This window comes from Alligator sinensis, unplaced genomic scaffold, assembly GCF_000455745.1.
Source record: "Alligator sinensis unplaced genomic scaffold, ASM45574v1 scaffold444_1, whole genome shotgun sequence".
Taxonomy (NCBI): domain Eukaryota; kingdom Metazoa; phylum Chordata; order Crocodylia; family Alligatoridae; genus Alligator; species Alligator sinensis.
In genome coordinates this window covers 2,260,768-2,288,449 of record NW_005841886.1, presented here as the reverse complement: position 1 = coordinate 2,288,449, position 27,682 = coordinate 2,260,768, and the positions used below count along the sequence as shown (strand labels likewise).

The 27,682-nt window shown below is 46.3% G+C and overlaps 1 protein-coding gene across 8 annotated transcripts in view; it reads right to left on the bottom strand.

The window, feature by feature from the left end:
• TANC2 (tetratricopeptide repeat, ankyrin repeat and coiled-coil containing 2) overlaps nucleotides 1-27,682 on the bottom strand; it is a 774,525-nt gene that overhangs the window by 21,994 nt on the left and 724,849 nt on the right. For all 8 annotated transcript variants that reach the window (XR_003092631.1, XR_003092633.1, XR_003092632.1 and 5 more), the window contains 2 exons: nucleotides 16,252-16,385; nucleotides 12,240-12,363 (listed from right to left, as the gene is read on the bottom strand). Coding sequence is in view for 5 of the 8 variants with exons in the window: in XM_025196865.1 (XP_025052650.1) it covers nucleotides 12,240-12,363; nucleotides 16,252-16,385 (258 nt within the window). In the remaining 3 variants the exon portion in view is untranslated. The remainder of the gene's footprint in view (nucleotides 1-12,239; nucleotides 12,364-16,251; nucleotides 16,386-27,682) is intronic.

Genomic DNA, 27,682 nt, shown 5'->3' with positions numbered 1-27,682 from the left:
CCTGGCTGGGGGGTGTGGGCCTAGCCAGGCCAGGTGGTGGGACAAGCAGAGGCCCGGGAGACACATGCCCATCAGGCTTCTGCTTGTCCCCAACCTCCCCAGCCCCTGCTCCTACTCCTGCCCCTGCCTGTGCCCCGCTCACTGCTGGAGCCTCGATCTATTCCTCCCATGGCAATAAATGAGGGAGTGGAGCAGGGGCAGGCCACAAGCGGCTTGTCTGGGGGGTACAGAGTGGGAGGGCATGTAGCCCAGGAGGGCACGAGGGATACATACCCCTGGATCTGCATGCAGGTTGGGGCTGAGGCGGCGCCAGGCTCTCCGGCCACGCGGTGCTCTGGGAGTGGGGCCACAGGGGAGGCTGCAGGCACCTGAAAATTCACCGTAGTCCCTCCCTGAACTCCTCTCAGCACTGCCTATGCCACCCAGCCAAAGTACCCATGCCGGGAAGAGCCTGGTGCCACCCCAGACCCAGCCCTCCCTGCCCCGCCCCAAGTGCAGATCCTGGGGCACATGCCTCCGATGCCCTCCCGGGCTGCATGGCCCACCCTCCCCATTCCCCCGGACGAGCGGTTCCTGCACTGGCAGCCGCCTCTGCCCCATGCACAGATCAGGAGGGCACATGGCCCCCAGGCCTCAGTGTGGGAGCCCCGCCGGCCGGCACCCCTGGATGAGCCGCCCGGGCTCTGACCCTCCCCCAGCCCAGCCGAGGCCCCACTCGCCCCTGCCCCAGTCCCTCCCTCACTGCAGGGTGGCAGGACACGGAGGGGGATCACCCCACTCACCCAGCCCAGCCCAGCCCTGGTGGCATGGGGCGTGGCTCAGGGGACGCTCCACACGTGCGTCCCACCGCTCCTGATTGCAGAGCCTCTGACAGTCAATCTTAGTCTGGGGGTGGCTGAATGCATGTGTGCTCAGCCCCCACAAACTGAGATCAACTGTCCGAGGCTCTGCAATCGACTAGTTGATTGGGATCAACCGGTTGGTGATCGCTGATGTACAGCATCTTAAACCCAGCAGAAGGTCATGGTATTTGAAAATCCACTAGAAGAGCCGGCAGCAAACTGGAGTAGATTTGTATCAAACCAAACATTCTTCCCACTTAAGACTTTTCTGGAAAATTCCCTCTGCTCAGCGAAGCAGATTTGAAATTCCTCCCCTGAGAGGACAAAGGAGCCTTACCGGTATGGATCTGGAAAAGAGATAAAGAGAAAACCTGGAATAATCAGCCAAAGTGGCTCCATCTATTTGGGTAAAAAGGGCAGTGCTTTTTCCAGCAGAATTAGTTCTGTTTGATCAAAGACCCTCCCCACCTCCTGTGCATCTGATTTAGCACTGTGCAGAGATCACCTGAGCTGGTCACATGGAAACTATCCAGTCAAGCTAACCAGGTTCAGGTAACCTTATTGTAAAGGGACCTGTTTCCACTCAAACAGATCTAGGCAGTGGAATTTTCCCCTGCACTGTCTTACAGTAGGTGTTTAAACCCAGTTCTAATTACTACCAATAGCTGTTCTTCTCCCAGCAGCCTGCTCCTACATTACCCCTCACTTGGTCTCTGAACAGTTGTAAAGGCTTTATGAAAGGGTCCTCAAGCCTTAGGCAGCCAAGAAGACGGCAGCTTTATCATCAGAGGGGTGCAGAGGCACTCTTACTTGTTTGTTCCCCCTCTCACTTCCCATCTATTTTGTAGGGATAAAGCAGCCAAAGGTTTTCACTCTGCTTTCCTCCCAAGGAAACTGGGAGAGGCTGGACAGCCATACCACCATTTAGCCCTTCCTCTAGCAATGAACTGGACATATTCCTTCATAGAGAGATGCATGAAAACCTTGGAGTATCGAGGCAGTAGGTAACTTGAAACATTAAATGAATGGACAATGGAGACAGTTTCAAGGATATCAGTTTGCTGCTCCTAGGCCTACTGGGTTTTATGTCTACAGAATTACCAAGTGCAGGATGCAGCTATCATTCCCAACAGGTTCTACACTTGCTTTTCTCACCTTCTAGCACATTATAGGCATTTATGGCCTACTTAGCGTGGTGGATAGCCAGATATGATTAAAGCTGTCTGACCTCTAAGCAGTCAGCTCAAAGGGTGCTGACAGAAGTGATATTTGTTGCGTGATTGGCCCCCTGAAAGTGCTCTACAGCCATGCTGTGACACACATGCATGGCTGCAGAGCGCTTTAAAAGCAGCTGATTACATGACAAATTAACCCTTATTTAAGGAGGGATCAGATGAAGACACTCAAAGTGAAGCACTTTAGGGAACTTCTGTTCCTTAGGGTCAGTTTGTCAGAGTATCCAGGCTGGGCTGCCAACAGTGCTATCTGTAGGAAGTGGGGGGGAGGGACAAAGAGGGAGAGAGGTATGGGCTCAGGTTTGGCCCTATTCTGAATTGGAGGGGGTGGTTGGATTGAAGCCCCCCCAACTCATGCACCCTCCCAGTCCCACAGCTCAGGTCAGGCAAACCCCAGCCTACACCTCCCTCCTCATACAGCACCAGAGCTGGGGAGGGGGGGAGCACTAGGGGAGAGAGAGGCTGTAGGCAGGCTCCTCCGCTGGATCAGCTCCAAAGTGGAGCTCGATTTCCCCCTCCCCCTCAACAGATGAATGTCTTGGGGGGGTGTCACTCTAACTTGGGTGGGCCAAATGCGGCCTACCAGGCCATTCTATCTGGCTCACGGGGCCCCTAAAAATTTTAGAAAATTAATATTTATCTGCCCCTGGCTGCCTGTCATGCAGCCCTTGATGGCCTGCCAAAACTCAGTAAGTGGCCCTCCACCCAAAATAATTGCTTCCCCCTGCTCTAACCCATGGTGCTTTATGTGAAGTGCCATGAGTTAGAGCAGAGACCTGCATGTCTGTCAGCACCCAAAGTGACATTCTGCAACTGATAACATATCTAAATGAGTTATGATCTCTGCTGCAGCAGAAAAGACTTATCTTGGTGCACCAAGCTTACTTCTTAAAACTACTGGAATGCTGCTTATCTGAAAATTAAACAGGGTGAAGATACTTTATCTGACAAAGAATCACCAGCAGGAGAAAAAGGAGCTGCATCAAAACCATGAAGCCTTAGTAAACCAGACACCATTTTATATTTAAAGGTAAGTCAGTGACTAAAAAAGTAAGAAGGCTTTGACTTGGCCAGAGGGCTAAGGATCAACTCTAGGATTGTCAGTACTAGCAGAATGTGCCAGATGCAGAAGAAATGAGTGATAAGAATTTCTGGAGAGAAGGTACCAAAGAGGCATCTATAGGTCAAAGCAGCTACAAAGATGTGTCATCAGCTGGAGAAGGAGGTATGGTTTCAGTAGCTTTCAATTCAGTACTATGCAACAGAGGCACATAATCTGGAGAGGGAAGAATAATTATAACCTGTACCTTTGGAAAAACAAGAATATTTTCAATCGTAATGACAGGCAGATTTTTTGCAAGCCTTTTCTAGACTAGTCCCTCCTGGTACGTGGCAAATATAACTCCCTAAATGTTATCAAGCAAAGAGATCACGCCACTTCTTGATACATGAGCTAGGCTGGAGCAAAACACCTTGGCACTCTAATTCCAGTTATACTTTATCGTGTGAATCCTGAGACCTTGCCTCAGACGTCTCAGCAGCTAAGGGAATTTGTGGGATGAAGCTACAAATTTTCTTACAACAGGGTCTGCTGACATTTTATAATTGAGGGAATAGAGAACACTTATTCCATTTGCTATTAACTGTTCAAACCATCCTGAAACGTCATTTCTCATCTAAGGAAGGAAAGTGAAAGCTGTTTGTTGGCCAAAATATGTTGATGATCCAGTCAATGGGGTAGAAAGAAGCTGCATATAAAACTCTTGTATGAAAGCTGATTGTGGCAAAGCATCATATGAAAAATATAAGTATATAAAGTATTTAAAGAAATTTTCCTCATTTCCATTCTAAAACCCTTAAGTTTACTGCTGTTGGATGGTAAAGATGGCCAAAAGCATTGGCATATCCTGGAGGAAGGATATTATCTTCTGGTTTCCTTGACTATCTGCTCACTTATGAAATACTCAAAGACATAAAACCACTGCTTGCCTCCTTTCCTCTATTTAGCTTTTTGCACCACAATTGGTGATTATGTGAGAAGAGCTGCTTTATGTCCCCAAAATTGCTTTGTTTTGTTTTCTTTATCAGAGAAAACCAGGATCCTTGCAGCTCCACAGTAAAGTCTCCGTGTCTACATGTGTGGCTCTACAAGGCTGCAGTAAACTAATTAATACCTCTGTAGGTTAGTACTTGTAAATACAAATACTATCCTGTGGTGGCATTATTTACTGCACAGCAACACACGTGTAGATGATGATGGGACTGGTTGGGGCACAAGGGTGCTTCAGTGTAGGGGCTGCCTGCTGGTTAGCAATGCATTGAAGCACCAACATGCCACAGCCAGCCCCTCTGCAGCTCATTGAGCTGGGTTGGAGCAGCACTGGGCTGGCAGGCTGACCCCCCCGTCCCACTGCCAGAAGGCGCTGCTCCAACCCTGACCCATGCATGGGTAAATGCAGAGCCCAGGAGCAATAAACTGCAGTGTGATTTATGTCAAAATTTGTTGCTTCACATTAATTGCACATTTAGATGCATCCACCCCAAACCAAAGAGGATCTCAAAATCAAATGCTCATCTAGACTTCTCTTGCATCTACATAAAACAGATCCATCTTGACATAGGACAAATGTCAACTGAACTGCAGCCAGAGGGCTTCCATATACTGTTTGCATGCCCATATCTCCTGGATATTAGTGAAAACAGGGGGTAATTCTGGAAATGTGAATTTCAAACTGATTGATGGACTGCAACTCTGTTAATAAAAAGTGTTTACAAATGCTGACTTTGTTAATCAAGTACAGTGAAATGAGATTTGCTTTGCAACATACTCATTAACACTCGTGGTTTATGATTCACACTTTGACTTTAATGAAAAAGTGAACAGGACTGTCAAAGCTATTTTAATTAAAACACACTGGGTACATTTACACATGAAGAAATAAACTCTAGCAGTTTGCACTGGAGTACACTGCTCCCAGGCACAGGGTAACAATGACCTGGAAGATAGGATGCAGCGCACCCTCAGCAAGTTTGCAGATGATACCAAGCTGAGGGGAATAGATACAATGAAGAGTAGGGCTAGGATTCAGAGAGACCTTGACTAATTGGAGGACTGGACCAAAATAAATCTCATGATAACGACAAGTGCAAAGTCCTGCAATTAGGATGGAAAAATCCCATGTACCGGTACAGGCTGGGAACTGACTGGCTAAGCAACAGTTCTGCAGAAAAGGACCTGGGGGCATAGGCTGTAGAAGTGGAGGCTAACAGGGCTTAGCCTCCCCAAATGCAAGGCAACCTGGCCGAGCGCTTCCAGAGGCTGCAGCAGGGGCAGGGAGGGAGTGGGACTGAGGCTGGGGCTAGGGGAGGGCAGGCACTGCAGAGCCGGTAGGGAGCAGGACTAAATTGTGAGTGGCTCGTCCAGAGGGTGCTGCTCTGGCTGCTAAACGCACCCTGGGAGGCATGGGGGCACATGCCCCTGGATCTGTGCAGGGCAGGACGGGCTGCTACTACGGGCTGAGGCTACAACACTGGGAGGGGCTTATGGGGGAGGGGGTGCATCCACCCCAAATTCACCATATCCCCCACCGACCCCACTCCCAGCGCCACTGCTGCCCACCCCAGCACAGCCTGGCCCCGCTACTGGGAAGAGCCTGGCACTGCCCCAGCCCCAGCCCGCAGAAACAGCCTGCCCTGCTCTGTGCAGATCTGGAGGCATGCGGACCCCCCCTCATTCCTCCTGGGATGTGTGCAGCTTCTCCCGCCCCCCCCCCGCATCCCCTGGACAAGCCATGACTTCATCCATCCTGCCTCAGCTCGGGGCGGGGTGAGCGCAAGGGTCCCGGGAGCTCCATCCCCTGTGGCCCGGCAGCACAGGGCCCCCCCTGGATGGTGTGGGGCTGGGGCCAGGGGAGGCAGCTAGGGCTGGTGAGGGGCTGGGGGGTGGTGGATTCATTGGCAGAGGGGCAGCTGGCACCGGACAACAACGCTGAGTGCAGGGGAAGAGGCGGCCACACAGACACAGTGGTAGTACAAGGAGGGTAGTACAGCACTGAAACAGACTACCCACAGAGGTGAGGGAATCTCCATTCTTGGAGGCTTTTAAGATCCAGCTAGACAAGGACTTTGGCTGGGATGATATAGCTGGTGATGGTTCTGCTTTGAGCAGGGGGTTGGACCTCCTGAGATTCCTTCCAAGCCTAATTTTGTATTCTATGATTCAGGAAGCACAGGGGCACAATACATGTGAATTGGACTTTACTCATTCTCTTATATCCAGTATCAGATCAGCTGGTATTTCCATCCTCTGCCTCCTTTATTCCCGATTTAACAAATGTGAAGAATTTTTGTGTCTGTTAAAAACTGTATTTTAAGTCCTTTCCATGAACTCAACCAATAGCTGCAGATGGTGTCAAGGGTGCCATTTAGGAAGATAGAAGGATATGACAATTTAAATCTTAACTGGAACAAAAAGAAAAAGGTTGATTAACATGCAAAATGTCTAGGGCTCTAATTCAGCTCTGCCCACTTCATTGAAGCAAACAGTGAGGACCCCTTAGCATATATACCCATAACAGATAATTTGCACCTGAAAGTTTGGAAGTTCTAGAACAGGGGTCTGCAACCTGAAGCTGGCAGGCTGGATTCAGCCTATGAAGAGACTGGATCTGCCCATGTCAGCTCAGGGAACTGGTATCAGGCTCCAGCCAGAGCAACAGAGGAGACATCTCCAGAGTCCTACTGCCGGCCATGTCCAGTTTATTCTCACTGAAACAGCAGAGGCTGCATTCCCTGGGATCCTAACGCCTGTCTTTTTCTATCTAGTCCCCTCATTGCCAGGGAGTACAGGAGTGTGGATAGCACAGGGTTGCCAACTGTTCATAAATGTCTAGGCAGTCCATAAAAAAAAAACCTGGCTAGAAATGCCTGTCTGTGAAGTCTGTAAAAAATTGGAGCTGTCCATAAAAAACTAAGAAACTACCCAGCTTTTCTAAATCCATCCAGATCCTGGCAAAAGGGTTACATTTATACTATGTACATGTATCAGTAAAAAAAAATGGTTGTCAGTAAAAGGGGTGCAGATTGTCAAAACAAAACTTCTTGGGTTGGGAACCCTGGGCCTGCAGCAGGGGCTAGGTTGTAAGCAGCAGCCCATAGTGACAAAAGGTTGTCAATGGTCTATAATGCAAATAAATATTTTAAATGGCTTGGGAAATTACGCTGAAGAGTTTTCAATTAATATTTCAGTTAGAAGTTGATAGGCGCAGTTACTTAGTTTCATAGTTTGTAGGGTCGGAAGGGACCTTGACAGATCATCAAGTCTGACCCCCTGCCATGGCAGGAAAGAGAACTGGGGTCAAATGACCCCAGCAAGGTGTTCATCTAGCCTCCTCTTAAAGACCTCCAGGGTAGGAGCCAGCACCACTTTTCTTGGAAGTTGGTTCCAGATCCCAGACGCCCTGACTGTGAAGTAGCGACTCCTGATGTCTAGTCTAAATCTACCCTCTGCCAGCTTGTGACTGTTATTTCTTGTCACTCCTGGTAGTGCTCGGGGGAACAGGGACTCCCACAATGCCTGCTAGTCCCCTCTGACTAGTTTGTCAGGGCCCAGAACTGGACGCAGTACTTCAACTGTGGCCTGACCAGTGCCGCATAAAGGGGGAGGATCACCTCCGTGGACCTGCTTGAGATGCATATGTGGATGCATGACAAGGTGCGGTTGGCCTTCCTGACCGTGTCCCCACACTGTCGGCCATGTTCATTTTGGCATCAATAATGATTCCAAGATCCTTTTCTGCCTCTGCACTGACAAGAAGGGAGTTCCCCAGCCTGTAGCTATGCTGCTGGTTCTTCCTCCCCAGGTGCAGCACCTTGCACTTGTCAGTGTTGAAACCCATCCTGTTCTCATCTGCCCACCCATCTAACCTGTCTAGGTCCAATTGCAGCCTATTCCTCCTTTCTAGTGTGACCACATCCCCCCACATCTTAGTGTCATCAGCAAATTTGAATAGGGTGATTTTTACCCCCTCGTCCAAGTCACTGATGAAGATGTTGAACAGTGCGGGTCCGAGGACCGAGCCCTGGGGGACCCCACTGCCCACATCCCTCCAGGTCGAAAATGACCAGTCCACAACCACTCTCTGGGTGCGGCCCTCCAGCCAGTTAGCGATCCATATGACTGTGTAGGTGTCGACTCCACAGTCCCCTAGTTTTTTAATGAGAACGGGGTGAGAGACAGTGTCGAAGGCCTTCCTGAAGTCCAGAAAGACTACGTCCACTGCTACCCCTGCGTCTAAGGATTTTGTGACCTAGTCATAGGAGGCCACCAGGTTGGTCTGACAGGACCTGCCTCTAATGAACCCGTGTTGGTTGTCCCTAAGCATAACCTCCCCTGCTGGCCCCTCGTGGACATGCGCCAGGATTTTTCTCTCAAAAAGCTTACCCAGGATCAAGGTAAGACTAACTGGCCTGTAGTTCCCTGGGTCCTCCTTCCTCCCTTTTTTGAAAATGGGAACCACATTGGCCCCATACTTAAAACAATGAAGAGCTCATTCCTTTGCAAGTAGGCCTTATTTCAGAGATTTTTGTCTTTTCAGGACAGAAAATACCAGGCGGGATGAGATGCAAAAATTAAAATAAAGATTAATTCTGCCCAAAACAAATAATCAGCCCTCAAAAGGAAGCTGTTCATTTAACTGTTCATATTCGATTTCTGTAGTCACAGAATATTGACAACTTCTCTTACTGAACTGAAGACATACAAAAAACTAGAATGGGGTGTACTTGGTAGCCATGTTAGTCTGAGACACGGAGACCAAGAGTTCTTTTGGAACCAAGAGTTCTAGTTTTTTGTATGTCTTCTTGTCTCAGACCAACATGGCTACCAAGTACACCTCTGACACATGGAAGATGCCGAATTCTAGCCAATTTTAGATTTTAAACTTCACTGTAGAACAACAAGAAAGATTTTTTCACCTCCTTGCCTGCCATCTGACACCTCCAGGGAAGGGAATGCTATCCGATCTACACATCAAAGAGCTACTCAGCATAGCTCACAAAGACTTTCTCATAAACCCAGAGGAACAGCCTTCCATCTTTAGCTCCCTCTGTGCAAACATCAAATTTATTTCCTACCTATGGGGACTTTTTACAATGTTGTACCATCTATACTTTTCCAAGAGCCTGATAAAGGGACTTTGATCCCAAAAGCTTGCAAGAAAAGGACAATTTTCTTGCTATTTCCCAGTTGGTCTAATAAAAGGTATCATTTTGGAACCAAGAGTTCTAGTTTTTTGTATGTATTCTTGTCTCAGACCAACACGGCTACCAAGTACACCCCCGACTTATTGAACTGATACATTCCAAATGTGTGTTTTGGAGATTAATGTGTATTAAATATAAACTCTTTCTTACTGATTTTTTTAGTTTTTAAAGATCATAACTAGAAACTGAAAGTACTCAGCAAAATTTATTTATAGCAGTTAAATCGTCATGACAAGTTCCTCTTCTAAACGCCTGATAAAATGTTTCAGTTGTCATCATCATATGCACTAAATTGCTGTCTACACTAGATGCACTGGTGTTAGCAATGGGGGCAGCTACATGACTGCTGAAAACAGTTTAACAGTGAGCGCGTCTACATGTGCATTAGTGAGCCTTTTCCAGCACACATTAAATTTAGTACAGGTTTCCTTCACTTTATGTGGGTTCTGTATGTGTGAATTTGCTGTTATGCAATGAACCTTTTCATACCAAAATATGCAAGGTAAATTCACTCTTATGCGATTGCTGTGGTGGAAGCCCACAGTCAACTCCTTTGTGCGGTCCATTGTGGGAGTGACACGCACCAAAACAGTCTCCCGTGTGGATCTGTGCTCCTTGCTCGCTGTCTGCGACACGTGTTTCTGTAGTTGCCATCCCCATTATGGCTTCTAAATGTCCTGTTAGCTTATCTCCTAGTCCATCAGTGAAGCGCAAGAGAACTTCACTAACACTGGAGACAAAACTGGAGATTTTGAACTGTGCAGAAGCTGGTGAGGGGCCCTCTGCACTTGGTCATGCATTCAACCAGGGTGAGGCAACCATATGTACCATCAAGAAGAATGGTGACAACAGAAGGAGTTCTGTGATGCATTCTACACCACGTACTGCCAAGATAGCAATGAGAGCAAGGAACCCGCTGTTGGAGAAGATGGAGAAGATGCTGGGGATGTGGGTGGAAGATCAGGCCCAGAAGAAGATGAATCTTTCCTCCGTTGCGATAAGGCGTAAGGCCCTGCAAATTTATGGCTGCCTGCTTCAAGAGGATGGTGGCCCTGAAGAGCCCTTCATGGCTAGTAAGGGCTGGTTTGACAAGTTCCTTCGGTGTATGAACCTGCACAATGTTAAGATGACTGGGGAATCTGCAAAAATGCTGATCATGAAGCTGCTACAAAGTTTCCTGAGGGGCTTCAAGCAATCATAGCTGCTGAGGGGTACAGTCCTAAGCAAGTTTTCAATGCAGATGTGAGGTACTAAATTAATGCACATTAGGCTGTGCTAATGTGTAGTACTGCATTTGCACGCTTTTTTAGTGATGCTTAATGCGCAGTAGACTATTTTACTGAGCATTAGTGTGATGTCATTTTTTATGTGACGCTGTAATGATCAGTAAAATAGTCTACTGTGCATTAAAGGTCACATGTAGATATGCCCAGTGAGTATTAACCTGTATCCTAAAGGGTGGTTGATCCTATTACCTAAGACCATGTTGAGCCTTGAGATTTGGCACTGTCTACTTGTGTAGTTAAACTGTTTCCATCGCTGATTCAGCTGTACCCATTGTTAATACTTATCATCAAGAGGTATATTTCCTAGTGTGGTGAAAAGGCATCTCTCAGGTCAACGACTGGAGCTTTTACCATGCACTGTTTGTTAGCCTCCAGGCTCCAAAATGAATGCACGGTATCAAGGGTATACACACTTAAATTGGAAAACAAAATGAATAGTTAGGACTAACCATTCTATTCTTAGGCATGGACCAGTGATTCTCAACCAGGGTCCTTTCAAGGGTGCCATGGGGTGCCACACAATGTTAGCACCATTACATGTACAAACATGATTCACAGAAATTTTGAATAGGAATCCACAGTGTAAAAAAAACATTCTGCCTTGCTGTGGTCTTTCTTAGTTCTTTGCCACAGAAAAAATGCTCTATTATTTTTTCATAGTAAAAAAAAGTGGAAACTAAGAACTGGCATTTTTCAAGGGCGGGCTGGCTTGAGTCTAATGAAGGCTGCTTTGAATCTAGAAAGGTTGAGAACCACTGGCATAGGCAGGTGAACAACTGCATCATCAAAGGACACTGATGCACGCTGTTAGGATTCAGCTGTTATGCCTGTGTAATTCTGTAGCAATACAAGTGCAGTAAAAGCTGCTTCAACTTTAATCCTGATTCATTTAAAGTCAAAGTTAGGGCAATTTAGCTTACCTGTATCACTAGGTTCCTGTAGCTGTGAGTTACTATACAACACCAGATGCCTGTTCCAGAGCGCAGTTCCCCCTTCCTTTTTAAGAAGCTAATATGCTTGTCCTTGCCCTTATTATCCTAAAATTTCAAACATCTGCTTTGCAGTCAAAAGCTCCACTAGTGGCAGCAATTTGGAAAGTACTGTTATAGACAAAATGCTAGAAGCCACCAATATTTTAGTTACTGTGATGCCTAGACTGGCTCTGAATAGGGTTAGATGACCTCATGGGTAAAATTCCAGCCAAGGGTCCACACTCAGCCACCACTGCCATATGTGGGGCTATATTGTGGGTTGATGAATTGTAGGAAAAACAGTCTAGTGTAGATGGCTTCTAAATTTGGAATAACAATAACTTGAAAGCTGGGAACAGTCTAAGGATTATTTGAGTTAAGGATTATTTCAGAACAGATGCAATAATTTTTGCTTTTTGATATTTAAATGAAAGTTTTCAATGTTTTCCATGTACTAATTCTAAAAGTAACCAGGAGGGCATTGCATAAAGTCCTCAGAGAACCTGTGGGCGCCAAGTCATATAGCAAAATTATACTTTTTTGAAACTTCTCCACCAGATGAGAGGTAATCAGCTGTCCAGGAGTTCCCGGGCTTCTTTCAAACACAAATAGCATAGGTCTAGGCATACGCTCAACTCTAACCTTGTGCAAGTAAGAATTCCACTGTGCTCAGATGCCCTTCCGAAGCAGCCATCATCAAAGGAGTCCGGCCCTGCTTGTCTGCCATGTTTACATCAGCACCATGGGTGAGTAAGAGATCGACAATCTGCAAACACACACAAAGAGGAGACAGTTTATACAAAGAGGTTCTGATGGGATGAAATGAGAGCTAAGAAAGAGCACTGCTGGGCCCTTGCTTTGGAGCCTTACCCAAACCTTAGGTACAGGAAGAAAGGAATTGCTTCTTTGCGCAGGGGTTTTTGTGGCTAACTGTGGGATCTGGAAACCCTGGCTCCTGATCTGTTTCCTAGGCTTTATTTGCTATCGTCTTTTACAGTGAGGTGTGGCGGGGGTGGTTTCCAGTACTTGGAAAATGTTATTGTTTGCATTGGAAATGCTGTAATAACAGTCATGACAGTTCTAACAACCACTGTTCAGTTCATTCCACCATGTTCTCTCTTTCAGGGTGTTGCTACTGCATGCACCAGGACAGTTACTGGGGCTTTTAAAGTGTCTATTCATTCTAACTCCAATCACAGAATCTTTTCAAAACTTTCAAAACACAGAACCTGTTCTGTTTTACCACAGCAATAACAGTTCCATACTTGGAATGAACAAAGCACACAGCATTGGAAATGAAGGTCTATAGTTTCTAAGGTGACTGATGATTTTTGATGTCCAAACTGAGACACTTTGAAGAGGCTTCATTTTATGTTCTTAGATTCTGGCCTCTAAAAATCAATCACCTTTATGATACATTTAGGCTAAAACTTTTAGGTCATGTGTAGACAAAATGAGGGGCATGTGTGCATGACACTTTAAAGCAGGCTAAATGCTTTTGCACCGCTTTAATGGTGTTGGTGTTTGCATGCCTTGGCAGCGTATTGCGCATTAATTCCAGCTGCAGTAGGAAATTTGGCAGTGTAATGCGCCTTAAATGACTTGAGGCGTAGCAGACTAAAACTCCTGAGGAGTTTTAGTTTGCTGTCCCTACAGCCGCAAGCCTAGCACCAGGCACCATGCGGCTCCGTGGCTCTGCAGGAAGCCCTACAGGCAGCCTGGCAGCAGCCTGGGAAGACACGCTCCACACAAGAAAAGTGGTGAGCCTTATTTTCTTTTTTTCTGCCCCCTGGAGCTTGCCTGCCTGCCTGCCATGCAGAGAGGCTGCTGCTTCCCTCTGTGGCTGTGGTGCCCCCTGGCACTGCCCAAGTTGGGTGCCTGCATGAGGGTGCTGGCAGGGGGCAGGCCGCTGCTGCCATGGAGGGAAGCACCAACCCCCGCCCCCCCCACAGCCCAGGGACCGTTCCTCCCACTGGCAGCTTGCTCTCCCCTCCCCGCTGCCAGAGAGGCAGGTAAGTCAGGTGTGTGCAAGACATAGGGGTTTAATTGGCCCTAAACTGAAGCGGTGTTTTTAAAAACCCACTGCTTCAATTTAGGGCCCCCCGTTTCATCTACACACACCCTTAGAGAACAAGTCAAAAGCCTGGTGATATTAGTGAGTTGTGCTGCCATATATAAAGTTGGTATGGGACTTTTGCTCTTCATTGGCAATACTAGACAGTAGAGTCCTGGTGTGGTTACCCATGTGTAGGATGACTAAAGGGCGGAGTCTTCTAGAATAGGGTCTCTCAATTGGTGGGACATGAAGGTCCTCTAGGTGGGACTCAGGTCACGGCAGCGAAACCATACATGCCATGGCGGGACTTCCGGTTTCACTTTTGCATGCTTCAATTGGCCACTGGGGGATCCCCCCACCCTTGACTGGCCTCTGGGGAACCCCCCCACCATTCATCGATTTTTTTTTGACCGTACATAGGTGGGACATAAGGTGCAAAAGTTTGAGAACTGCTATTCTAGAACATCTGAACTCCTAACCATAATGATGTCATGACCTACTTTTAAAAGTTGAGCATGCACAGCGAGTTGTTTGTTTGAAGGCCAAGTTGTTTGTTTGATAACCAGGACCATTATGCTAATAAGTTATTATGGGCTACTGTGACAGTTTGATTAGTATGGTCCTTACTGTGATTGACTTTGATTGACAGTGATCAGAGATTAAATGTTTGGATCTCCATTTGATGAACAGGCGGCATGATTTGGCCATTATAAAAGACTGTCCAGTGCAGGCTCAGTAGGCTCTCTGGGGTCCACAGCAGCTTTTCAGGGTCGTCGTCAATGGGGTTGGATCTCGCTGAGGGTTGTTCTGTCTTGCACTCTCTCCCTCTTTGATTGGTGTGTGTGACTGAGTGTGCAAGTACAACTAGCACAGAATTGGCTCAGCGTTTCAGTTGTGTTAGTTGTTTGGAGCCCAGAGTTTGTTGTTGAGCAAGTGAGAGCAGCGTGGTTGGGACAGTGTTCAGGAGCAATGACAGGAGGGCCCTGATCACCTGAGCACTTGCCAGCCACTCAACTGTGTCCTCGCGTCACATCAGTTGGGTAAAATATCACCCCTCCCTTTTCTGAGGTGCTCAGTACCTACCTGTGTATGAAGGAAGAGCATAGAAATCCTTAGGGGTGTGAGGCTGCAGAGCAGGTCTTTCCTGTCTGCCAGCTCTCTAGGGCGATATAGTCTGCCACTAAGGTGGCTATTTGTCCAGTTTTATAGAGGACAGTCCAGTTTTTTGGTCCTCTCTCCTCTATTGATATGAAACCAGATGACTATGTCCTCTGTTTTTCATTACTGCCCCCCACAACTGCTGACACTGCTGCGGCTACCTGCGGGAACTCCCTGCTAGCTGTCGCTATACCCCCGCTGCCATCGCCGCCTGCAGGAACTCTCAGTGTCCCCCCCAGCCTTGGGAGGCACGCAACATTCATGGTGTTGGGGACAGTTGTACTAAATGCAACTGCCCTCTATTCTTGAGGTACCTCGATGGCCACCCTATCTGCCACCTAGGGTAACAGACTGCTGTTAGGTTCTTTAACTGTATATTGTCTGTATAGTGTTTATAATACTGTTGTTATAGTACTTTGTTGTAGTTGTTTCTTGTCATAATATACTCCTGTTGTTAACTTAACATTCCTGTGCATGGAGTTTGCATTGGTAGTGTTTGTACCTCTGGTCGGGGCTGGGCAGTAGGCTAATTTCCAGAGGCAATTTAACTCTTTGGTGTACCTCAAATCTAATAAGGAAGTTGGTACAGTACAGAAGCTTAACAACCCTCTGAGTGTGTTTGAGAACATGGGTGGGTGCATGAACTGGTCCACGGGGTTCTGTTTTATTGTTGTGTCCTTGCCATCTTTTCTCCGCTCTTCACTGTGGCTGAGACAACCTTGAGAGTTGGCCTTGCAGCTTGCACAGATGACAAGAAAGAAGATATTGCAAGCTAAAATGAATGTGGCTATGTGCAACTAAATTTCCATTGGTGTGGCATAGGCGTTAGGAGCTACCACTCTCAGGTTAATGTCATGGACACTCAGGATATGCACACGGGCCCAAAATGTAAAGATATATGGAATGTATATATGAAATTACATGGCTGGTAATTGGAACAGCAAACTTTTGATCAGCCACTGCCTCTGAGATGCCCTAGCAGTGGGGTAGCTAGAGAAATGCCCAGCTTTGAATGTCTGGGATACTACCTATCAAAGTTAAAGCAGAAAAAAGGGATAACAAAATCACAGGGGCAAAAATAACCTGTTAACAGAACTCAAAAGCATTCCATCCACTGGTGACAAACACTCCTGATAGCATAGTTATTTATCAAAGTCTATCAGCTATAAACCTGCCCACAGCAAGAGCTAGGGAAGGTTAACATCCAATACGAGAATGTGCATGAGATCGTAACACTATGTTTAGCTATGGTCAAATTCTATCCTATCCAGACCATTTCCACAGAGGGCAGCAGCATTCCCTCCCTTTCCATCTCTTTCTCGAATAATAGTGTGAGAGATTGTCCAGAACTGTAGCTGTGAAGTTTCTAATGGTTTGGACTCTCACTATTCCATTACAGTGGGAAACGACACTGGAGGATTTTGTAATGTCCCACTTTACCTGCCAGTGGCCTTGTCTCACTGCACTGAACAGCGGAACTACTCCACGTCGATTGGGCTGTGCCACGGCTGCTCCTTGCTCCAAAAGCAGCCGACAAACATCCAGCTTGCCCCGTCCTGCAGCAGCTGTCAGGGCTGAAGGAAAAGAGAGAGAAGACATTTGGAGTTGCATGTTCTCATTAGTGAGAAAAGTATCTGCTTTGTTACTTTCCATCAGTAAATAAAATGTGATTTAAGTTCAACAGATTTTCTTTCAATTTTGCCAAGTGCAAGGAGCAGCCCAGCTGGGTATTTGAATATTACAGTGAAATAAGAAAAAAACCCAATAAAAACAAATGAAAAACAGTAACACAAAGCCAGGATCACCAAGCAATTGATCCCATAAGAAGAAAACCTGCCAGGCTCATTTGTGGGAATTTGTGCATGCAAGTGATTTCTGCCTGTAACGTCACATCCATTTTTCTTTTCTTGCTTGCCCCTCCAGAACATCAGCATTTTCCTCTTATCCTCACATTTTCCGATGTTTTACCAGTCCCTCCTTAAGCTCTCATGATGAGCGGAGTTAAGAAAGTCCTATCAAGATAGCCCTGAATATTAAAGCAATTGCATTTGGTGCCTACATACCAACACAATGATGATTGTAGGCAGGATGAAGAAAGCAAAAAGACTGATGAAGATAGAGAGCCACAGACTACAACACATACTGCTCCTAATCCTCACTAGTCATGTATGTTGTATTTGCAAAGGTCAATTCTTTCTGCAAAGGCACCTCCTGATTCATAGAAGATGAATGATATATGACAAAAATCTTCATCATTTTCATCAGGTTGTGAAGAACGTCTGCAGTAATCATCAGCTAATTTACTGGTCTGTGTAACTAAGAAATTCAAGGCAGCACCACATGAAACAGTTTGCAGGGTCATATGAAATCCTACACACCTCCCCTTTCACCTCCTGCAGTTCTTCTGCAAAGTGGATCATATGAGCCAGTGATTCTAACCCTGCATACAACACTGCTTGGGAACAATTTTAACAGCAAACGTGAACTGCTGGGTACGCACTTTCCTTATATGCACTTTAAAGCCTTTCCATGAAGTTTAAGTTGTACTTTACTACATCACCAGGGAACCTGAATATCTGCGCTTCTTGAAGGAAGAAGAGAGAGAGAGAGAGGCTAGTGGGGGATGTGGGGGTGTGTGTGCAGAGGAGCGGGACTTATTGAAAGGCTGTTTCTTGCCAGCTGGAAGCTAGTGAAGTTTGTGGTTTTCCTTGTCAGGACTAGTGTAGAGCAGCATTATTCAGATGGGGAATTTTTATTTTTAATATTCCACTTTAGTCTGTAAATCTTTGAAACTCCATCAAGGAAACAATTGGAAAGCAAGCCTCACATGCATACGCTCAAACATTCTTCAATTTAAATGCTAATTCTGACCTTTGTTTCTGGTCCAGGCCAGAATCCACCAACAAATGCCTTTTTATGCAAAACCAAAAATTACCTTTAATTTTCAATATTACAAATGCTCTGGGTAACATGAACATTCCCCTTCCTGACAAAATGTGCATTGTAAACTCTGACAGCGTGGCTGGGTTAGAAAAGGTGCATTCAATTTGAAAATAGATATGAGTGTAGGACTTGTCTTTTACTAGTCTTCAGTATTAATTTTAGATTTTTCAGTTCCTCCCTCCCCTCCTCAACTTCATGCATATTTCAGCAAAGCTCCTCTGGCTCGGTGCTCCACTGCTTCTAGTAGGAGTCTGAGCAGAAGGTGGGAGTCTATTTCTAGCAGATCTAGCTTGTTTATTCTTTGAAGTTTGTTTCTGTGGGATGGCTGATTAAGAGATGCTGATGGGTTTCCAACTGCAACACTGTTAATGGTGGTGAATACAGTCACTTCCAAATGCATTTTATTTTGCTCTCCCTTGGGCTGGAGAGACACCAAAGAACAGCCTACCAAAAAACAGAACACCACACTGTCAAACCCATAGTCTTATGTGTAGCTGATGTTGAGATCTGTGTGGATCTCAACATCAGCTACACATTCAGAAGACAGTCTGTCTGGTGGTACATGGTCACTTTCTGGACTTTTCCTACCTCTTTAACTACGCATCTTCTACTTCTCTTTCTACTTCTCCACTCTTCAGCCATCCTGATTGGGTATCACCTGCCTGCTTTAATGCTGGTATGCATCCAGGGGCTACTATGAAGACTCTACCTTCTAGGGAGTTAATACACGTGTGCTATGCCCAGTCACTGAGCAGTCATGCCTTGCTGCTCCAGCACTGTCCCATGCTGAAGCCTTGGATTTAGAATCATAGAAAAGTAGGAGTGGAAGAGTCCGTAGGAGGTCATCTAGTTCGGTCAGCGTAATCTTACTGGGATTCTGCTACCACCACCACTACTCCTCCCCACTGCTTGGCCACCTGGGTGGAACCCCCCACCACTAGAATGCCACCGAAGGCTCCATTTCCATGGGCTTCATCTAATGGCTCCACGGGCCATAGGTTGCTGACTCTTGGTCTAATCCAACCCCTGAGCCAGGTAGGATCATACCCGTCTAAATCATTTTAGACAAGTAGCTGTCTACCTGTTGTTAAAACTGGCAAAATCACTCTTTAACTTGCCAAAGGTAAAGCAAGCAGAGGAGGGCTCTGTCAATGCCCTGTCACTGCACGGTTAAGAAGAAGTTTGTTAAACTATGCTTGAGATCCACAATCAGCAGACTTCATTGCCCTCTAAGAAGAACAAGTCCCAGCCCCTCTGAAGTCTGATCACCAACCAACTAAGTCTAGTCCAGGGGCAGGCAATTATTTCAGGCGGAGGGCCACTTAGAGTTCTGGCAAGACATCGAGGGCTGCATGGGTAGGCCCGTCCCTTGACAGGGGCCGCACCCCCTGGTCGCCATCTTGGGACCAGAAGTCCTACCCCCTAACCCAGAACTTTGCCACCAGAAGTCCCTTCCCTTGCCCCCCAGAATTACTCCTTTCAGCAAGGTCCATCTCTGAACCAGAAAAATAGCAAATTATATTCTAAAAAAAATCAAACGTGAACTACAACATTCATTAATTTCATTAAAAAATATATTTTTGTCCTGATTTACATGTGATTGTGTAGTGTGCGTAGAGGTGATAGTATAATAGAGCAGGGGTCCCAGCTGCAAGGCAGGGGCTGCCCCTGTCATTTCCCAAGCAGCAGGCAGCTCTGCTTGCTCAGCCATGGCTTTCCTTCCCCGGTGCCAACCTGGCAGCGCCCGTCCTGTCCCAAGCAGCATGCGGCAAAACCGGCCGACCTGAGGCTTTCCCTCTTCGCTCCCGTCATGGCCGGTACCAAGAGGCAGGAGGCTCAGCTGCTGTTTTTCTTTGCCAGTGCCGACCCGGCTGGGTCCAGCCCATCCTGAACAGCACGCGGCTGAAGTAGGCCCAACTGCGACTTCCCTGTGCGCCACTTGGGACGGGCCTGGCCAAGTCAGCACTGGCAAGGAGAAGCGGTGGCTGAGCCACGTGCTGAATGAGACCAGTCCAGCTTGGCCAGAGTGGCACATGGCTCAGCCCCACCTTCCCCTTACTTGTGCCAGCCTGTTCCGGCCAATCCCAAAAAGCACATGGCTCAGCCACCGCTTCTCCTCCTTGGTGCTGCTCGGGATGGGGCTGGCTGGGCTGGCATTGGCGAGAAGATGTGGCAGCTGAGCTGCGTGCTGCTTGGGCCCAGCTGGGTTGGCACTGGGGAGGGAAAGTGCTCAGGACAGGGCAGGCTGGTCCCAAGCGGCACACAACGAAGCAGCACGTGGCTCAGATAGCTCAGCCGTGGCTTCTCCTCTCCGGTGCCGACCTGACTAGGCCTGTCCCCTCCTGAGCAGCACGTGGCTCAGCCGGCTCAGCCATGGCTTTCCCTCTCTTGTGCCGACCTGGTCTGGCCCAAGTAGCATGTGGCAAAGACACAGCTTCCCCTTACCAATGCCCGCCCATCCTGAGCGGCATGTGGCAAAGCTGGCCTAGCAGCACAAGGCAAAGCCAGCCCAGCTGCTGCTTCTCCTCCCCGGTGCTGGCCCGGCCCAGCCCAGCCCAAGCAGCATGGTGCAGTGTGGTGGAAGCCCACCCAGCAGCTGCTTTCCCTTACCTGGGTGGTAGGAGCCTGTCCAGTCCCATGCAGCGAGGCAGAAGCTGGCCCAGGCACCCCTTCCCCTCACTGGTGCCACAGGATCTGGACCAGACCCTCCTGCCCCTCTGAAGCTGCACACCTGGCCTGAGCTAGGGGTAGGGCGAGGCGAGCTGAGTCGGGCTGAGGTCAGGATTGGTTGCCTCGCAACAAGAACCCAAGTAAACAGCCTGAGGTGTCAGCAGCTGCCATTACCAGGGGTCTGAAGGGGCTCCGCAGGCCGGGTGGAAGTGCCTGGTGGGCCAGATCCGGCCCATGGGCCATATTTTGCCTGCCCCTGTTCTAGTCACTAATTCAACAAATGAAGAACAGTAGGACCAGGAACCTAACCAGTCTGTAGTAAGTGACAGGTGCACTGGCTGGATTATAAGGACAGAATGTTATTCCTCTTTGTGGTAAATGAAACTCACCCTGTTGCTCGAGTGGTATTTTTTACACTTATGCACAATTTGGGTGGCATTCTATTGCCATTCTGGTTGTCTAGGTGTCCAGATCTGGCCATGTACGTGACATTTTTGGTTGTTTAAGTGCCTAAAATACCACTTACAAGCAGGCTGAAATTCTATTGCTGGATGCGCTTCCCTATGCACGTGGACCACTATGGACAGCTACAAAGACATGTAAACTGAGCATGCACAGTAGCAGCCAAGGCACATGCTGTATTTACTTGAATACAAGACAAGGTTTTCCCACCCAATCAGTACGGGGAAAAAAAGCCACTCATCTTACATTTGCATACAAGGAAACCACAATAAATACATTGGCTCTCTTTGAACTGCTGCTAAAAGCAGCATGTACTCAGTAATGGAAACCAACTATGAAACTGATTAAATGCAGTCAACACTGAACATAACTATAAAGTCATGGCCCATAAGGGGCAAACATGCTAATGAAAACCATTTTGTTAAATAAATTTTATTAAAAACACAGTTGTCGCCCTATACTTACAAAGCTACGCATATTGAGTGTCCTTGTTCTACTAAGACTTCACATCCCAGAAACAACTACATATCAAAAACATACAGCTATGTATATTAAACCCTTAAACAACATATCCCGCAAAAGAACAAACCATGACATAAATCTTTTTCTTTGTACTGAACCCCATGAAAAAGTGTTACTTCAGTAACCACCTGCAACTCTCTGCCCCTCCCATCAGTCCTCTCAGTAGGTTTAGTGAAACAAGTGTGTCCAATCCTTTTTCCTCCACTTCTCTGCCTCTTCCTCTTCAATCTCTTCCTTGTCCTGATCGATGTAGTATTTCAGTTCAAGCAGCCCCAGCTTCAGGGATTCTTTTTCAGTGAAACCCAACCCGTTAAACATCCAGAGGTTTCTTACTTCCCAAAACTAGTTTTAAAACATGCTAATAAAATCCTTAATAACATTTCTTTCAGTCCCTTTGGTATGAGTCCATATAGTACCATCTCCTGTGCTAACGACAGGTTTATTTTGGTGACACTCAGAAAGCAATGGACCCTTTCCCACACCTCCTTTGCATATGTACATTCCCAAAATACATGTCCCACCATTTGTTCTCCCCTGCACCTCTCCCTTAGGCACCCTGATGAGCTTGTTAAGCCCCATCTGTGTTGCACTTCTCTCACTGGCAAGGTATTTCTTACAACCATCCATGATGGGTCACAGCAGATTAGTCTTTTAGTTGTTTACCCACCATCACTCCCCACACCTTCTTCACTTGTCCTTCTGTGAAGTTTCCCACCAGAGCCATCCTGTTTCTCCCCCTTGGAGCTTTAATCAATTTCTTACAATCCTTCAGGACCGCCAGCCTAACTTTCCCTAATTTATACCTCTGCATGAATCCTTCCATCCTGATGTAATGAATCAGCAGTTGCCACGCCCATGGACTCTTCAAAAAGGTCTAATATACTCCCCATTTTCTCAAAATTGCACTGATATGCACTGCTTTTCCTTCTCCCTCCATTACCACCGTCTGTATTGCGCTTACATATTTCACATAGATGAACAATGCCAAGTCCAGCAGTCCCATCCCCCCCATCTCTCTTGCTTTGTACAGTTCAGCTCTAGCTAACCTCTCTCTTTGGCATAACAGAAGAACACATATACTTCCCTCTGTACTTTTACTTTCTGCTGCCGTGTTGGTGGGAATACAATTCCCATATACAGAATAACCAGCAGTAGCACTGCCTTAACTGTTGCCACTTTTCTGGCAAAGGACAGCATCCTTCCAGAGCATAACCAAAGTATTAGCCATAGCCTTTCCGTCACATTTTCTCAGGCTGTATTACCTTTCCCTTTGGCATCCATAGTGATCGCTCTCACTCTGATTTCTCTCTCTATGATTTGAAGGCCCAACTTCTCCAAGTCCCTCCAGTTCCTCACTACCATTACAGTGCTTTTTGATTTATTTTGTTTAGCTTCTATTGCTTCTCCATACCCTGATGTATGCTTTAGCACCCTTTCCATCGAAAGTCTCTCTCTATTACATTTATATCATCCACATATAATATGCATTTTACCTCTCCCCCTCCCAGTATCTTTACTCTGCTTATTACCTTGTCTTTTCTTATTCTTTGTGCTAATGGTTCCATGCTGTGTACAGACAGTAGTGGCAACCAGGGGGCACCCTGTATCACCCCGTATGGATTTTAAAGGCTCCACTTAGGTGCTCATTAATTTGGATACGACTCTCTGCTTCTCTATAAAATAACCTTATCCAACATATACATTTTTCAGGGAGCTCCATTCTTCCTAGCACCTCAAATATGTAATCATGATCCACTCTGTCACATGTTTTTTCTAAATCTAGGTTTGCTATAATTGTGCTTGTTTTCCTTTCTTGGATGTGAGACAGTGCATCTCTGATCACTCCGATTGCTTTGGAGATCCTTCTACCTGGTACTACTCATACTTGGTCTCCGTGTATTATCTTCCGGAGGTTTTTTCTCATCCTCAAAGCCAGCATCTTGGCCATTAACTTATAATCTATATTAAGGTGTGTAATCAATCTCCAGTTTTTCAGGAGTTCCTTCTCCCCTTTCTTGTTGAGTAAGATCACCATGCCGCTTGTTAAATCTTTCTCTGCCTCTCCTGTTTTCACTATTTCCTTGAAAACTTTCATTATATCCCTCCTTACCCATGCCCAAAACTTCCTGTAAAATTCTATAGGCAGTCCATCTGCTCCTGGTGATTTCCCTCTTTTAAAGGTTTTTAAACACCCCTCTACTTCAAGTTGATCTTTTATTCCTTCTTCTTTGCTTCCTCCTCCTCTACTTTCTCTTCAATCTCTTCCAAGAAATCCCTCATCTTTTTTCTCTCTCTCTCCTCCTTCTGGTATAGCTCTTCATAAAAATCTTCTCATCACCCTCAAAATCTACCTCCTCTTGGTTTTCCACCTGGGTACCAACTTCTTCCCATACTGCTTTAAGCTCTCCCTTTGCCACCTTCACTCTGGTCAAAAAGTATCGGGACCACATTTCATTTTTCCCCACCCAGGAGGCTTGTGCTAAGAACATTTTCTCTCTCATTTTGCTTTTAAACCAGGCTTCTAACTCTTGCCTTGTTTATTCTAGCTCTTCTCGCACCTGTCTTCCTTCTGCAGCTTCCTTTAACAGCTGCTGTTTCCTTCTGTACGGCTCTCTAAGCTCTTTCTTCTTTTCCCTGTGCCTCTTCAGCCTTCCTTCCTAAAGAATTCTCCTCTCCTCTTCTACACCATCATCCACCCTTCTACAGTACTCCTTTATCACCCTTCATACTGTCTCATGTATGCTTAACATATCTCTTCATTTTGTAACTGCCACACACTTAACTGTCACAGTCCTTTCCCTCTCATGGGGCTCTTACCAAGACTCATTTTTACTTTCAGCATCTGGTGATCACTAAAAGCCACATGTACGGTTTCTTTCTTCCTTATCCCCCTTTCTTTTGATAGCACGAAGCACAAAGTCAATTCTTGACTGTTACTTTCCACTGGGGTCTCTTCTAGTGAAAACTTTCTCCCCTACCCAGACATCTCTTAGAGACTCTTCTTTTATTATATTTGTTACCAGTCAGGATGAGCTGTCTAAAGGTTCATTTCCTCCTTCCCTTATTTAATTGCCCACTTTGAGGATACCATTGAAATCTCCCACTATTACGTTCAGTCTCCCTCCAACCATGTAAACCAATAGCTTTCTAAGCAGCACATTCCTTCCTTCCCTCTCTGATGCTACAGATACATAGAAAAATTCTAATTCTGTTCCCCTGGCTGATAGTATCATTCATTGCAATCTGCCACTGATGACTTCTTCTATTTGCTTTGTTCTCAGCTCTAGGTTCTTGAATAATATTGCTACCCCTCCTGTGCTGTTCTTATTTGTCCCTGACCACCAAGATGATCCCTATTTCTACCTTTTCTCAAAGTGTTTATAATCCCTCTCCCCTGGTATACCACCTTCCTGTAGGCAGAATTACTTGGTTCAAAACTGGTTCAATCTGTTCCCATCTTTTCCTTGTCAAGATACTCTTGTGTTAAGTGAAACTATTGTCAATGCTGTTCATGCTTGTTTTAAAATGGGTGTGCCTGTCCCTTGCCTGTTTTAAAATGGGTGTGCTTGTCTCTTGCTTGTTTTAAAATGGGTGTGCCTGTCCCTTGCCTGTCTGTGGTCTGTCTGTGCCATTGGTCTGTCTGTGCCATTGCTTGAGGTGGTTGACTCCTCTCCCTCCCTCCCCCATATTCCTGTAGTCTTTGCAAGCTGCTGGATCGCTTTTGCATTTAAGAAGGCTTGCATATTCTCACCTTACCCCGGCCTCCTGCTTTCTGGTCTCCACAGAGGCATTAGCAGTAGGAAACTGCTCTTCAGCTTTTCCTCCGACTCACTTCCCTCATTATCAGTTTTCTTCTTCCTGGTCTTCAGCCCCTGCATTTTCTTTCTTTCCCCAGACTCTCCGGTTCTTTCTCTTGCTCCATCTCCACTTCTGTTGTCTGTAGGGTGTCTTCTTTCTTGCCCACTCCCACCTTCATGTTTGAGCTGTTTGCTGTTCCCACCTTCCCTTCCATCCCATCTCCTATCTCCTCCTGCACTGCCTCAACTACAGACATCTCATCTCACTCCTTCTGTTTCACACCCCCTGTGGAAGTGTTCCACCATTGAAACACCAAATGTTCCATCATTTCTACCTCAGTCTCCAATCTCTCCTTTTCCTCTGCTCTCCTCCTTCACGTTTTGCTGTACCTTAGGGGATCTGACTATACTTGCAAAGGCTTTGGAGCACCCATGATACAAATGTCCCTCTCCCTTACACACAGTGCATTTTAGGGACTCCTGGCACTCTGTTGCTCTATTCCCCTTCCCTTCATATCTGTAGCACACCGTGAGGGGACAGTGTGTGGACAGGTACCCCATCTTTCTGCATTTCCATTCTGATTGCCCATGATACATTATAAAACCCCGGTGTGCCCTGATCTGGATCACTGTCAGGAGGTGCAGCACTTTACTCATCTGCTTGTAACACCACTTGTACCCTCCAAGAGCCTATCCAGATACCATATTTGTCCTTTACTTTCTCTACCAACATTACCTTTTGAATGTACTTTTTCATCTATCTTTCAATGTCTTCTGCTTCTAGTATATCTGTGTATGTTAGAACTATAATCACTCTTCCTCTTGACTTTTTTCCTGCTATGAACTTTATCCCTCTTAATTCTTTCCTCCCACATTTCTCTGCATATTTCTTCCAAAAGTTCTCATACCCTTCTCCATCTGAGTAAGTCAATTCCCAAATCTTTCACTTCAAGAAAACAATCAGGCTGGTGAGATGCTCCACCTCCATCTCCAAAATCTCAAACAGTACCTGTTTCAGAAAATCATATCTGATTGTCAATCCCATCTGCCTTCCATTGCCAGTTAAAGTTGCCTTTATCCTCAGCCTCCACTCCTCTCTAGCTTCTCTGGGTGCTTCTTCCATGTTTACCCATCATGCCACACGCAGTGGGCTGGCCTGCTCCTGCTGTCCTCTGCTTCTCACCCAACATACCCTCTCTGCTGCTGCTCCTGCTCTGTTTCCCCTCTCCTCTGCTCCTGTCTTTCTTCTGGCATCATCACTCTCATTGTTGCTGCCTCCGCCATTGCTCGTGCTGTCACCTTCTTTCTTCCTTTTTTCTCTACCTTCACCCACTTTCCAGCTGTCTCCAGATCTTCATTTCTGCTCTTCAACTCTTTTTCCACCTCATGCTTACTTGCCACCACTGCCATTGTTTTGAGTTTTGGGTCTCCCTCCTCCACTCCTTATACTCCAACACTCTGTTGATCCCTTTTTCTACCTTTAAGGCACTGATCAGGCTTTCAGTGCTCATAGGAACCTACCATAAGGATAGGTTAGTGCAAACTATATGAATAAAATATATGATACTGCCCACTGACTGCAGTCCTCCTCAGCACCAACTCCTTTTCAAGTCATGGTGAGCCTCTACATTCTATATATTTTGGCTTTCTCTTCATTCCTACAGATGAGCTGCATCTTTTTTCCTATTTCTAATGAATCCTGATTCTTTACCAGCCTTAAATGTCCGGCAAACATCACTGAACAAGGCCCCAAATAGTTCACTTAGAATCACTCTGTCGGCCCCTTTCTCAGCCTGTCACATATGATTAGTGTGGCTCCATCCTATGCGATGTGAAGCCAGACCAGGTTGCCCTATGCTTCATCTGCATATAAATTTTTGGAGGATCCCAGGACTCTGCTCAGCCCAATGAACTATACAGTAAATCATGAGCCTTTGGGCTTTGGACTAATATCATATATAGTTTGTACTTGCTCTAAGTAGCTGTTAAAGTGCTGATTAAAAATGTGTTTACAGAGTGCCTGTGTTAAAACTTTCACAGTTTTTAAAAAAGATCAAATGAGTCAATTCATTAGTCAGTGCTTTCAAATGTGCCCCTCACTTCCATGTGCTCAGGGAAAGCAGTGTCTGACAGTGGGGGAGGGGTTGCAGATGGGAAGAAGTTGGGGGGCAAGAGGGCCATCTGACCCCTCCAGATTTCTTTTTCCTGTTGTACATGTGGAAGGGGGACAAAAAAATTAAGCCAAACTTCCAGTAATTATAGTCTATACCTGGAAAATTATAACAAATTTATAAATTTTCCATATATGGAATCTAATTATTTGGGGGGTCATTGTAGAATCAGGGCCATTTTATATTCAGGTAGATACCGTATGTACATACTTTGTGTATTCATAATGGCCTTAGATGTCTGAAAATAAAGTTCACTAAAACTCACAACTGCCAGACTTAAACTTAGACAGGAAGAAGAGAGAGGCC